Genomic DNA, 14,494 nt, shown 5'->3' with positions numbered 1-14,494 from the left:
AAAAACAATGGTAGGAATAGTTTTTCTATCTTATAAAGATTAGGAGAGATCCTTTTATTTTTCCAACGTGGGGTCATCAACATGTCTCACACCATTTAGAAATTTGAATATAAGACCTCAGCTTTAATACCAAGTTAAATATTAAAAACCTTAAGTTGATGGGTTATGATAAATTTAATTATATCAATATTTTTCTAATAAAAAACACACAAAAAAAAAAAACCATTAATTTGACTTTTCTTATTAAATTTTATATTATATTTGAAATCTGAATATAAATTGGATATGGAAATAAGTTATTTTAATAAAAATTTAAAACTTCTAACCATATATAAAGGATTCAATTAAAATATATTATATACGGTAATAGTTGTTGATTTGAGCATAATTCAGTTGTACCCAATTTTTTCGTGACAATATATGAGGTAGAGGATTCGAACTTTAGACCTCAAGTTGATAATACAATTTTATGTCAGTTGAACTATTTTTATATTGACACCAATTACTATTTGAAATGTTAGATAGTTTCATCATTATTTCGAGAAAAATTTTTAGTATTAAGAGAGTACCTTACTTTCTTTACTCACATTATAAATCTATCTTCATAAATATCCGTGGGCCTCATATTAGTTAGAAAAATTTCCTATACTATAGTAGTAAGAAAAATTTTCCATACTACCTCTACTTATTGTGTGCCACGTCAACACGCTTTTAAAAATAGAATAGTTCACAAATACTTATGAAGACAAATTTATAGTGTGAAGAAGTGGAGTATAGTACTCTCGTAGTACTAGAAAAATTTATCAATTAATGTTAATGAGTCATATTCTATTTTTAAAAGGGAGAAAATTTCTAATATAGTATGAACAATTTTTTATATTACCTTCATTCATTCACAAAAGTAATATTTAAGAAATGTGGGGTCTACAAATTAAATGAATAAATCATTCAATGACATGTCAAATAACAAATGAAAAAAGTAGGTACTAAGATAATATTAGATATTTTTAAAAAAGATACCGATGTAACATACAATAGATAGAAGAAGTATTTCATTTTCCTTTTGTTTAAGAAAGAAAAAAAAAAAAAAAGAACTTTTCCATTATTCTCACTCTTGGATAACTAAGAAAATTACATAAATAAGTATTGAGTAGTAATTAGCTGCAATACTCTTATGCTCCCCACATCTCTATCACATAAAAAATTAGAAAGAAAATTATTTTATTTAAAAATAAAAATGCTACGTGATAACATTTTATTGGACTACATTTAGTCCATCAAGATAGAAGTATTTGAGATAACATCTAATTTTTTAATTAAAGTGTGGGATGAAAAAATCGAACATGATAGAAATATTTTTTTTGGGTAAATATTTGTCGGCATTTAAGTTGAAATATCATGCCCATGCCGTCCTTTATTATCCATTTATGAATAGTCCACAAATACCGGTAACCGGTTTAGAATGTAACAAAAATATCCTCAAAATAAAGACAATAATTGAAAAGAGGAGGCCCATTCCCATTTATGGAGGGCCCACACCCACAAGCACCGTGCTGATATAATTATTTAAATCACTTTCCACGGTTAGTTTATAGCCAATATTTATTAAAACAAATTTAATTCTTATAATTTCTTTTAAGGAAAACTCATTCAAATTTTCTATGCAAATTTTTATAATATATATTTACGTAGCCGTTTTTTTTTTTCCAATGTAACGTTTTTTTTAAAAACTTATATTTATATTTTACAGACTAATTTTAAATTTATAACTAATCAACTAGTGTTAATTACCATCTAGAAAAGTTGATGAACCGATCTCTGCTTTTGCAAATTTTTTTTAGTATAATTAGAGAGGAAAAAAAAAAAAAAAACAAAGCAACTTAAAGTACATAACAAATTAGAACGACCAATAAAATCTCGACTCCTTCCTATTGGGATTGATGTCTAAATCTAGTGTATCTCGTGGTTTATAGTTTTGTTAACACAAATTATTTATCTAATAAAATAAGTGATATTTTATTTGACATTTAGACAACATTAATTCAATCCAATAAACTAAGATCCAAGGTTATATGATGTCACTTGAACGATATGTGGTTGACATATAGATGATTTATGTTCAAGTAATATCCTAAAAGGTCTGCAATAAATGTATGAAAGTTAGGTGCTTTATCCTTGTAACACTGCAGATACGACACAGTTTGTAATTGTTACATGAGATGTAAGTGTTACAAACAATATGAATCATATTGTTCATGTAAAGATATGTGAGTGGGGTTATCCTGTATAAAGAAGTTTATACATAGATTGAACCACAAAATAATTAGTTTCTCTTTTTAACACCATTAAATAATTATTTTCAAATAAATGCATATATTTTATTGTTTCTTTGTTTCCATAAAAATGAATGTCTAAATGCAAGACGTTCACATGCTTTCGCGGGAATTCATTCCCTTCACCTCCAATGAGGTATATCTTCAAGCCAAATAGCCAAAAAGCTACAGATTAGAGTCTAAATGGCTAAGTCATGGGCAACAAAGTTATTCTTGCAATTGATCAAGAGGAAACCCTGAATGGAATTAACAAACGCCTACACCTTATTCTTGAATCTAAACTTCCCCATCAAGAGGTTCCCAACGATTTGAGAATCAATTTTCACCTGGATAGGAATTGGGAACTTCAAGAGCTTTGATATACCCTCAAACAAGGCGGTTGCCTCAACAAGTTCAACATGCCCCATCATAGAAAAATGTCTCTCCATGCCAAGTATGACATCTCACTTTGAGTCACGAATAATGACGCCTATCTCCACCTCACAATTATTGAATTAAACAAAAAGGAAAAATATCATTCTATCTCCTAAACTTTAGGATGGTGTTAATTAAAAATAATTATATCAATTTGAGCCACAAATTTTTGTAAGTATATCAATTTATATCGGCTTCCAAATTTCATTTTAAAAAAACATCATGTGAAACATATAAATGTTTCCATTAAACTTCTAGATATAAATAAGTGAATCAATTTTTATCATCTGTTATGATTGTATTTGAAAATCGTTAATGAACCAATTTTTATATGTGTTGTGTATAGACTTCTCTAATTATCCATTAACAAAATAACCATTATAATTGTTGTAGGAAAGATTAAAAAAGAAAAAGAAAAAAAAATCTAATTGAAAGATCTGCTTTGAAAATTTAGGTGTATAAATAGATAAGATTATTAGTCTTACAGGATAAACATAATGGGCAAATTAATATCGTTTAGAGGTATAATTTAATATTTAATTTTTTTTATTAAAATATAGGACTCACATGGAAAAAAGATATCTTTAAGTTTCTAACTTTTTAGAAAGAAATAAAAAAAGAAAAGAAAAAATAAAAAATAAAATTATTTTTATTCTATTCCACTTAATTTCTCTTTCCTTTAAATAGGTCTGTCAAACGTTCCTCTCTCTTTGTTTTCAAGNATAAAATTATTTTTTAAATATAAAAAAATAAACTAAAATATTTATAAAATATTCTAAAATTTTAGAACCATGAATAATAGACATCGATAGACTTTTATAGCATAGTTTTAAAATTTTGTTATATGTTTAAATATTTTATGATATAATTTTCCTTTTTTTTTTTTCTGGAAAAGGAAATCCAGTGGCATTGGCGAACCCGTGTTCACCGTCTCCTCGTGGGGGAGTTTGAAGAGCTTTACTTTGAGCTTGTTTCGCGGATCGTTCGTGTCTCTTGACTTTCTCTCATTCACACATTTCAATCGTTTCTTTTTCAATTCTAATCTTCCATTTTCTTTTTAAAAACATTTCAACTACAAAGCTCAAGATCAGATCAGATCAGATCTGATTTTCATTTTCATTTTCATTTCTTCATTCTTCTGTCCCACTCATTCCACTTTCACTACATATCTCTGCAAATCTAAGTTCGTTTTTTTACTCTCTATATCTCCTGTTTCTCTCTTCTTTCACTTCAATTCATCCATCAGGTTTCGTTTCTCAAGAAATCGCGTTGTTGGAGGTTCTATTACTCTGTGTGTTTTTATGATCCGATACTTTTGATCATCTTTTTCTGTATTTGATTTCTATTGCTTCTATTTTCTTGCTGATTTAAGTTCTTGTAGTGGATGTAACTTGTTTTCTGCGGTGTAGGTGAGAATGGAAGGTAGTTCGCTTCATGGAACGCTTCACGCAACAATCTATGAAGTCGACAGGTTGCATATTGGTGGTGGATCCAATATCTTCAGCATGGTACATCTACACTCGTGGATTGAATTTTCTTTCTGTAATTTGGTTGCGTTGCCGATTTGTAGTGTGTTTTTTCACTCAGAGTTTTTGGTTGACTTTTGATTGTGATTTCGATTACGTTTTCTGATCTGTGGATGGAGCTGAATTTGAGGCAATTCCGAAAATTAAAACCACTTGGATTTTGTTCTGAATCGACTATGAATGGTTTCCTCTGCATCTGTCTGACATGTCTTGCTTTTGTGATGAATTGTTAAACTAGCAGTGCGACGTTGCCTTGTGCATCGTATCGTAATTGCATCTCCTGGCGTCTGTATGAGTCAAAAATTTTCTTTCCTGGTATCTATCATACTTATTGGCTGGATACAATGGTGAAACTCCCCTGCGTTCAACTAAAATGTCATAGATTCAGAAGCATGTTATTTCAGTTATTTGAGATTCTACATGGTACGTCAGCTTCTAGTCCACCAAATGTTAGAAAACTCATTGTTACCCATATTTCGCATCAGCGAATAGTCTCTGTATTTTGTGATTCGAAAATAAAGTAGCTTGTTCTCGTCTCTGCTCAGAGCTCTTTTGTATACCTCTCTCCTCAAACCCACAACTTCCTAGTTCACCAAATATGATTTTCTTGCTAGAGTTAAAAAGTTTCTGCTCCATGCTAATTCTGGATCGTGACACAAAACGAATTTCGAAATGGTTCTAATTTCGTTTTTTTTTCCGTAAAATTAATAAATAGTACATGATTTTAATGCATTTTTAGATCTGTGTTTTCAGAGGTGTAAATGTCCTTTCTAATATTCTTTCTAGAATCTGTAAAGAGATTGTTACACTGTACATTGTATTTTAAGGTTATAGTTTATGCTTAGTTGATTCGAGAATATGCCTTCTTTTGGCGTGAATCAAAGTTATTGTTTCCGACAAAATGGAGTGACTGGAGACAAGAAAACATTTATATTGTGTTAAAATGTCATTCTCACTTATCAACCTATTCTTTTGCGTTGCTTTCATTCAAATGGATTACTGGAGAAACATTTATTGCAGTTAAAGCAAAACTTTGAGGAGGCTGTTGGAATTGGCAAAGGACAAACCAAACTATATGCGACTATAGATTTAGAAAAGGCTAGGGTTGGGAGGACACGGATATTGGAAACTGAACCCTCTAATCCAAGATGGTACGAATCTTTTCACATTTACTGTGCCCATAAGGCATCAAATGTTATCTTCACCGTGAAGGATGATAATCCCATTGGTGCAACTTTGATTGGACGTGCATATGTACCTGTGGAAGACATCTTAGATGGGGAGGAAGTTGACAGATGGGTTCCAATCTTAGATGAAGAGAAAAATCCAATTGAAGGAGAATCGAAGATTCATGTTAAGCTTCAGTACTTCAGTGTTACGAAAGATCGCAATTGGGGTTGTGGTATAAGAAGTCGTAAATTTCCTGGAGTCCCTTATACATACTATTCACAGAGACAAGGTTGTAAGGTCTCTTTGTATCAAGATGCTCATATCCCCGATAATTTTATTCCTAAAATTCCTCTTGCTGGAGGAAAAAATTATGCTCCCGCCAGATGTTGGGAAGATATTTTTGATGCCATACAAAATGCCAAACACGTGATCTACATCACAGGATGGTCTGTTTATACAGAAATTGCCTTGGTAAGGGACTCAAGGAGGCCAAAGCCTGGAGGAGACACCATGCTTGGTGAACTTCTCAAGAAGAAAGCAAGTGAAGGGGTCAGAGTTCTTATGCTTGTCTGGGATGACAGAACATCAGTCGGTTTACTAAAAAAAGATGGTCTGATGGCTACTCATGATGAAGAAACTGAACGTTACTTTCAAAATACTGATGTGCACTGTGTCTTGTGCCCTCGTAATCCTGATGATGGTGGAAGCATTGTTCAAGATCTACAAATCTCTACCATGTTCACTCATCACCAGAAGATTGTTGTAGTGGATAGCCCAATGCCAAGTGGAGATTCGGATAAGAGGAGAATTGTGAGTTTTGTTGGTGGCATTGATCTTTGTGATGGCAGGTATGACACACCCTTTCACTCCCTTTTCAGGACATTGGATACTGCACATCATGACGATTTCCATCAACCAAATTTTACTGGTGCATCAATAACAAAAGGAGGACCAAGGGAACCTTGGCATGACATCCATTCCCGGCTCGAAGGGCCCATCGCCTGGGATGTTTTGTTCAATTTTGAGCAAAGGTGGAAGAAACAAGGTGGGAAGGATGTACTTGTGCAGCTACGGGAGCTTGATGAAATAATTATTCCTCCATCTCCTGTTATGTACCCAGACGACCATGACACCTGGAATGTTCAGTTGTTTAGATCAATAGATGGTGGGGCAGCTTTTGGCTTTCCTGAGACCCCTGAAGATGCTGCTAGAGCTGGGCTTGTCAGCGGGAAAGATAACATTATTGATAGAAGCATTCAGGACGCTTACATTAATGCTATTCGGCGGGCTAAGAATTTTATTTATATTGAAAACCAATATTTCCTTGGAAGTTGTTTTGGATGGTCTCCTGATAATATCAAGCCTGAGGATATTGGTGCCTTGCACTGTATCCCAAGAGAGCTTTCCCTCAAGATCGTCAGTAAGATTAAAGCAGGGGAAAGGTTCACTGTCTATGTAGTTGTCCCAATGTGGCCAGAAGGTCTACCAGAAAGTGGATCAGTTCAGGCGATATTAGATTGGCAGAGGAGGACATTTGAAATGATGTATAAAGACGTGATCGAGGCTCTTAGAGATCAAGGTATCGAAGAAGACCCTCGCAACTACTTGACGTTCTTCTGTCTTGGGAACCGGGAAGTCAAGAGGGATGGAGAATATGAACCTTTAGAAGCACCAGAGGAAGATTCTGATTATATGAGAGCCCAGCAGGCCAGGCGTTTCATGATTTATGTTCACACCAAGATGATGATTGGTAAGCAATGCTCATATATCATATATGCGTGTAGTTTGATTAACATGAATTTCCAAGGCACCTAATTCTAAAGAGCCCTGCATCAATTTTTATTCTCATACCAAAATTTTCAGCTTTATCTCTTTATCCTCTTTTTTTTTTTTTTTTTTGGGGATAAGAAGTTTAATCTTTATTCCTGATATACTGAAATAATATGCCTCAATTGTTCAAACACCGCACTAGATGACATACCAAAGAAGCCGGGTTCTGAACATGTATGATGCATATATATTTTTGTTTAAAGAAGTAACAGATTTAAACATCTACTGCAGTTGATGATGAGTACATAATTGTTGGATCGGCAAATATCAACCAGAGATCCATGGATGGTGCAAGGGACTCTGAGATAGCAATGGGTGCTTATCAGCCATATCATCTGTCAGCCCGTGAACCTGCACGTGGTCAAGTTCACGGATTCCGTATGGCTCTATGGTATGAACATCTTGGTATGCTTGATGAAACTTTCCTTCGTCCAGAAAGTGAAGAATGTGTTGCAAAGGTTAACAGAATTGCTGATAAGTATTGGGATCTGTATTCAAGCGAATCACTCGAGAGAGACTTGCCCGGTCACCTTCTCCGCTATCCAGTTGGCATATCCAGTGAAGGAAAAGTCACAGAACTCCCAGGATTCGAGTTCTTCCCTGACACCAAAGCTCGTATACTCGGAACCAAATCCGACTACCTCCCTCCTATCCTCACTACTTAGTCATTTTTCTGCTGCGTGCAATCTTATTCCAACAGGTTCTTACTACTTACATCTTGTTTTTGTAACTTGAAAAGACGTTTTGAAAGGTTTGAGGTTTACTTAAATAGTGGCTAATGTCACTTTAGCTATGTTTCTTGATTGAGGCTTACTTCAAATACTCTGGCTAATGTAATTTTGGGTTGTGCCTTCTTAGTCTTGGGGGGTTTACTTTTATACAGGCTAATGTAACTTTGGCTGGATTTCTTGATGTTATAAACTTCAGTTTAATTTTCTCGTGGCATTTGTTTGCTGTTTGCTGCCTTGTTTCATTCTCAATCTCAATCTTATGGTGAGTGATGATGCAAATATGCTTGTTTTTATATGCAAAATTTGCCAGGGATCTCTGTACGTAGTTTTGATCCTTCCTAATTTTGTCACTCCCAAATTAACTCATCTCTTGTGGTGGATTTTTTTTATTATCCCTTGAATCTTCTCACTTAGGCCTTTTGGTAACCTTTGTTTTTTTTTTTTTTTTTTTTTTTTTTTTTTTTTTTTTAAAAAAAAAAACCTATAGACACTACTTTTATCTTCATATTTTTTCATTTGTTATCTACTTTTTAGTAATTGTTTAAAAAACCAAACTAAAATTTGAAAGCTAAAAAAAGTAGATTTGAAAACTTTGTCTTTGCTTTTAGAATTTGACTAAGAATTCAACAATTTAATTAAGAAAGATATAAATCATCGTAAGAAATGAAGAGAAAATAGACTTAATTTTTAAAAATAAAAAACAAAAAACGAAATAGTTACCAAACGATAGAGTTGGCAAAAATCCCCGTGGGTCCCCACCCTGATCCAGTTTGATCGGGGATGGGGGTCAAACCAGGTCCCTAGTCGGGGACGGGGGTATATATATAACGGGGATCGGTCCTCGTGGTGACCCATTTTCCTGGCGGGGATGGGAGGAAATACCCCTGTGGGGACGGGGATGGGGAGTTCCCCTTGCCCCGCCCCATTACCAACCCTACCAAACATGGCCATAGCTTATAAAATTTTGTCTTTTTTTAAAAAAAAAATTTGGTTAAGAATTCAATCGTACTTAAGAAAGATGCAAATCATTGTAAAAAATTGGGAGGAAATAGGCTTAATTTTAAAAAACCAAAAACCAAAACTGAAATGATTACCAAACGGGATCTTAATTATTAATGTGAGTTGAATTACAAATTTGGTTATGGTAGATTAGAGAAAGTTAGAATAGTCTATTTATCATAAATAATCAAACCTTTTGTTTATTTGAATATACGGTTTAAATTAGAATTATAAATTACTTAAAAAGAAGGGTAATTGCTTTAAATGGTAAAATTGCTAAAAATATTTTCAAGTATAGCAAAATGTCACTATTGCGATAGTTAGTGATAGATATCTTTCGCGGTCTATCGCAGTTTATCAATACTAACATTTTACTATATTTGTAAATAAGATGACTTATTTTTCTTTATTTAAAAACAAACCTAAAAAAAATTATAGTAAATAATTTGTTTTTTTTTAAAGAAGAGGTACAAATCAATAGCTAATCATTAAAGTTGAGAGTAAAATGGGTACATATCAAATAAAATGTTAAATCATATAAAATAATCCTAAACTTTATACTTTGTAAAAAATATAATTGAATTTTCAAAATTTTAAAAATACTCTTAAGCTTTAAAAAATAGTTAAAAAAAATATTTGTCGTTAGTTTTGGATAGAAAACCAGTAGTGTTTTATTTCAAAAGTACCCTTAAAAATTCAATAGATTCAAAAGTACCCTTAAACTTAAAAATGAAAAAAAAATACTCTTACCGTTAGTATATGAACACAAACTGTTAACACTCGTTTTAAAAAAAACATGCTTCAACATTCAAAAGTCGCAATAATACTCTTAGCCTTGCACAAAAAGAGTTTAAAATGCGCCTATTGTTAGTATCGTAATCAATTTATATGAAGTTTTATTGAGTTCGAAAAGCACCAATTTTAGAACAAATTATACAGTTATCTTCCTTTTTCATATAGTTATTCTCATTTTTCTCTAATTTGTCTAATTCTTACACTAATTTTGCCACAACAAAACATAAACCAAACTTCATGTTAAAGCATAAAATCCCACAAATTTCCAAAATAAAAATCTCCCTTGTAACTTACCAAAATGATAAATAGTCAATTACAAAAAGAACGTATTTGGCTATTAACGCTCATTCAACTACTAACATACAAGTCTTAAGCTCCCCTTGGTGCTTTCATTATTCTATTTCTATTTATCATAATCTATATACCTTAACTGAATAGGGCAGTTTCTTTTTATGAGATAAACAAAATGTCAAATAGTTAACCAGAATGAGGGTAAGAGGAGAAAAAAGTAGGAAAAATAGAGAAATGATAGGTCATAGATTGAAGTAGAGGAGATCAAGGAATGGGTAGAGGGAAGTGATGAGATGTAGATAAATAGTAAAAATATTTTTTAAACTTTTTTTTTAAGGTAAGAGTACTAATGCAATTTAAAAAGTTTTATAGGTATTTTTGCAACGTGATATTAACGGTTTTTGTTCATATTATTAACAGTAAGGATATTCTTAAATTTTTCTTTAAGTTAATATTTTTGAAACTCTTTAAGTTCAAGGGTATTTTTTGAAACTCTTTAAGTTCAAGAGTATTTTTGAAATAAAACGCTAACGGTTTTCAACCAAAACTAATGGTAAGTGTATTTTTGAACTTGTTTTAAAAGTTTAATTTAAGGATATTTTTAAAAAAATTTAAAATTTAGGGGTGTTTTTGGTACAAAATACAAAGTTCAAAGTTATTTGTATAATTTAGCTTTAAATAAATGTAGAGTAAAATGGGTATGTAAAAATTCTTAGTATTTGTAACACAATCATATACTATACATAATTAAGAATAAATATACATAACAATAATCGCTTGAAATAAAATTTTGAATTCTCAAAGCTTCATATTAAGCTTTGTTGTTACATGGTTCCATGGTCCATTTACGAAAAACAAAAACTTATAATTTTTATTTCTTTTGAAAAGAGTTGAGCTTTTTGATTAATGAAGAATCACGGGATGATCCAATTTTTGGGTCCAAAATATCAAATGACCCATTTTTAAAAAATAATGTCAATTAACCCTCTGCTTACGTCATCACGGGATGAGATTACAAAAATTGCCCTTGATAACTCTCTCGCTCTCGCTTTGCTAGTCTCGCTCTCGCTGTTTGTTCATCTTCCATCGTGATGTGATTGTTTGTCATTGTACGATTGATTTGACAATTTTTACGAAATCTGTCTACAACTTAAAATCGTTAAAACACAGCAAAATGGTGTATTCTTTAAAATCTAAACTTCATTTGAACTGTCATTTTGTTGAACGGAGATTTATTGAACGAGGTTTTCCAGAGCGGAGATTTTTAGAACTAAATGGAGTTTTCAAAATGAGTTTTTTAGAACGGAACAGACTTTTCTTGAACTTGGTCTCATTGGTGTTTGTAGAAACGTGGTCTCAAAACAAGTATGTATAGACATTGTAAAATAGCATAACGAAAAGGGTGTGAGAAAGAGGGACAAAGAGAAAGGTGGAGAGAGCGACATTGAGCGATAGTGAGAGAATGAGCTTGAGCGACAGCGAGAGTGAGAGGCGCGAGAGCGAGATACACGAGAGCGAGAGGCGCGAGAGACGCGAGAGTGACAGCAAGAGAAATCCATGTGTATTACTATCTGTTTAATAAAAAAATGTTCTCTTGCTTTGTAGGATGACACAAAAGTGTGTACTAATTCGATACGGAGGTCATTGGGATGAGAACCAAAATTTGTATATTGGAGGCAAGCTAACAGGAATCGTTGTGCCTATTACCTTGAAGTATGAACAACTTAAAGCTCACATTTATAGGATTGCAAATGTAAGTTGCTCAGAGTTTGATGTTGTTATGAGAGTTAAATATAAGCTTGACTTTGAAGCCCCTCCACAGTATATACGAAATGATGGTGATGTTTACTTCCTTCTTTGCCGGGACGATCTTTCTACAGTTCAGCTATATGTAACACTAAAATCATACCACGACAAAAATATGAATATGAGTGATGATGGTATAGGTGTAGACAGACAATACGAGGCATCATATGAGCTTAATCGAGAAGCGGGTGATATTCCATTGTCTATGAACACTCAACCATCAACATTATCAATAGACAATGATAGCATTTGTGCAGTGGACTTGGAAAGAGAAACTCAATGTAACAGACCTGTGCTTGGTAATAAGAGATTAGCAGGCTTGAATTTTATGGATTGTGGTCCTTTAGAAGAGCGTGATCCTTTAATGGTCGATAATGAGAGATCAGTAGGATTAAATTCTATGGACTGTAGTCCTTCAGAGGTGTATAGACCTACAGTGACTGTTACTGAGAGATCAGAAGGATTGAATTCCATGTCTTCATGTCATAGAGGGGAATTGATTATGCCTGGCACCTCTTCATCCGAGACAGATGTTGAAGTTGGTCAATTTTTTTGAGTAAGAGTGATTTAAAAATGAGATTGTCTATTCTGTGCATAAACAATAATTTTGAATATAAGGTAAGGAAGTCAACTACGTCTTTGTTTACTGTTAAATGTATAGAGGATAATTGTAAGTGGAGCCTTCGTGCGGTTAAAATTTCAGGGTGTGACATATTTAAGATCACGAAGTATATGCGGTTGCACACATGTTCTATTGAAATTTTAAATCATGACCATAGACAAGCAACGACTACGGTAGTTGGTGAACTAATTAAAGACAAGTTTACAGGCATAGGACATGTTTATAAACCTCGTCACATCGTCGAGGATATGACGAAAGAGTACGGCGTGAACATAAGTTACAATAAGGCGTGGTGTGCAAGGGAAATCGCTTATGCTCTCACTAGGGGTACTCCAAAAGGGTCGTATGTTGTTCTACATGCATATGGTGAAACGTTAAAGATGGAGAGTCCAAGTACAAGGTTTGAAATCGAACTTGAAAATGATGTCCATTTCAAGTACATATTTATGGCATTAGGACCTTGTATTAAAGGTTTTTCAAGTTGTCAGCCTATGATAATTGTTGATGGATCGCATCTGAAAGGAAAATACAAAGGAACCATGTTGGTCGGCGTCTCCATGGATGGCAAAAACCAAGTTTACCCACTAGCATATGCCATAGTGGACAATAAAACTGATCGAGCTTGGAAGTGGTTTATGTCAAACTTGAAGTGTGCCATTGGAGAACCCCCTAACTTGGTGTTTGTGTTCGATCGAGCGGTATCTATTGGCAATACCATTCATGCAGTTTTTCCTATAGCATTTCATGGATTGTGCACCTACCATCTAGAAAATAATATTTTTTCCAACTTTATGGACAACTTGATTGTTGGGATGTTCAAGGATGCAGCCAGGGCATTTTGCATGTCAGAGTTCCAAGCACACTAGGACCAACTACGTACTTTTCGAAATGGTGCAGTATCAAAATATTAAGAGGATATTGGTCTTGAAAGGTGGGCGCGTGTTTACCAAACAGAACGAAGATACGATAACATGACGTCCAATAGTGCAGAGTGTTTCAATTCATTGACCAAAGAATATCGACAACTACCCATAATGTGCTTGTTGGAACACGTTCAAGACTCCATCCAGTCATGGTTTTATGAACGGAGAAATTATTGAGCATCTCGAACGACGTCACACTCGGACTACAGTGAAAACCAATTAGCAATTGAGTGTGACAAAGGCAGACGATATTGAGTTAAACAAATTGATTGTTATAGGATCCATATGCAGGACAATCGATTGGACGGTATTGTGAACCTCCATACGAAGAAATGCACATGCAAGGAATTTGACTAACTCGGTATCCCATGTTCGCAAGTGATTGTGGCTGCACGAGAACGAAACATCCCCATCCATGGTTTGTGCAGTCCATTCTATAACGTTGACTCCCTCATGGCTGCTTATGCAGAACTTGTAAATCCACTCAGTCACATATCTGAATGGAAGAGACCTCCGGGATATGTGGAAAAGCATATTGCACCTCCTAAAAGAGTGGTACAGGTCGGGGGACGAAGAGTACAAAGAATATCATCAAGAGGAGAACAACGCAGACAAATAAAATGTGGTAGGTGTAGGAACTATGGGCATAATCGGCAAAACTGCAGGGAACCACTGACGACTGGGCGACCTATTGATTCTAATACAAATGATTCAAATGTCGGTCGATTGTAGTTGTCTATGTGCCACTTGTCTTTGTAATTGTCTATGTGCCACTTGTCTATGTAATTGTCTATGTGCCACATGTCTATTCACGAATCCTCAAAACTGTAACATTCTATGTGCCACTTTAATCCTCAAAACTGTAATTTTTTATGTGCCACTTGTCTATTCACAAATCTCTTCAAATGTTAATTAAATTGTTGGCTACTCGTGAACCATTCGGGAAACATCTCGCTCTCGCTAATCTTGCCATCGTTAATCTCGCTATCACTTGTAATCCCTTTTAAAATGTCTCACTTATAAGTTTGATTACTAAAGTTTGTCTATTCGTAAA

General features: G+C 33.8%; 2 protein-coding genes across 6 annotated transcripts; both read left to right on the top strand.

Annotated features, from left to right (window-relative positions):
• Positions 1 to 3,644: 3,644 nt before the first annotated feature.
• On the top strand, positions 3,645 to 8,218 carry LOC120086575 (phospholipase D alpha 1). Of its 5 annotated transcripts, none has more exons than XM_039043302.1 (4): positions 3,645 to 3,729; positions 4,157 to 4,255; positions 5,294 to 7,193; positions 7,505 to 8,218. In XM_039043302.1, exons 2-4 carry the CDS (start codon positions 4,163 to 4,165, stop codon positions 7,936 to 7,938), a joined length of 2,427 nt encoding a protein of 808 aa, XP_038899230.1. In that variant the 5' UTR covers positions 3,645 to 3,729; positions 4,157 to 4,162; the 3' UTR covers positions 7,939 to 8,218. The 5 variants fall into 5 exon arrangements, with proteins under 5 accessions (XP_038899230.1, XP_038899229.1, XP_038899227.1 ...); XM_039043301.1 differs by lacking the exon at positions 3,645 to 3,729 and adding an exon at positions 3,736 to 3,930; XM_039043299.1 differs by lacking the exon at positions 3,645 to 3,729 and adding an exon at positions 3,736 to 4,025.
• A 4,547-nt stretch (positions 8,219 to 12,765) lies between these two features.
• LOC120086080 lies at positions 12,766 to 13,383 on the top strand. Its single transcript, XM_039042514.1, has one exon. The coding sequence runs from the start codon at positions 12,766 to 12,768 to the stop codon at positions 13,381 to 13,383; it is 618 nt and encodes a 205-aa protein (XP_038898442.1).
• Positions 13,384 to 14,494: the final 1,111 nt, after the last annotated feature.

This window comes from Benincasa hispida, chromosome 9 (genome assembly GCF_009727055.1).
Source record: "Benincasa hispida cultivar B227 chromosome 9, ASM972705v1, whole genome shotgun sequence".
Lineage (NCBI taxonomy): Eukaryota > Viridiplantae > Streptophyta > Magnoliopsida > Cucurbitales > Cucurbitaceae > Benincasa > Benincasa hispida.
This window is presented reverse-complemented; position numbering and strand designations above follow the sequence as displayed.

What these genes read in the sequence shown, in the direction of transcription:
- LOC120086575 (XM_039043302.1), top strand. Translation starts at nt 4,163, where the DNA reads ATGGAAGGTAGTTCGCTTCATGGAACGCTTCACGCAACAATCTATGAA. An exon ending in GATCCAATATCTTCAGCATG is followed by an intron (nt 4,256 to 5,293) that starts GTACATCTACAC and finishes CATTTATTGCAG; the next exon opens with TTAAAGCAAAACTTTGAGGA. An exon ending in TCACACCAAGATGATGATTG is followed by an intron (nt 7,194 to 7,504) that starts GTAAGCAATGCT and finishes CATCTACTGCAG; the next exon opens with TTGATGATGAGTACATAATT.
- LOC120086080 (XM_039042514.1), top strand. Translation starts at nt 12,766, where the DNA reads ATGACGAAAGAGTACGGCGTGAACATAAGTTACAATAAGGCGTGGTGT.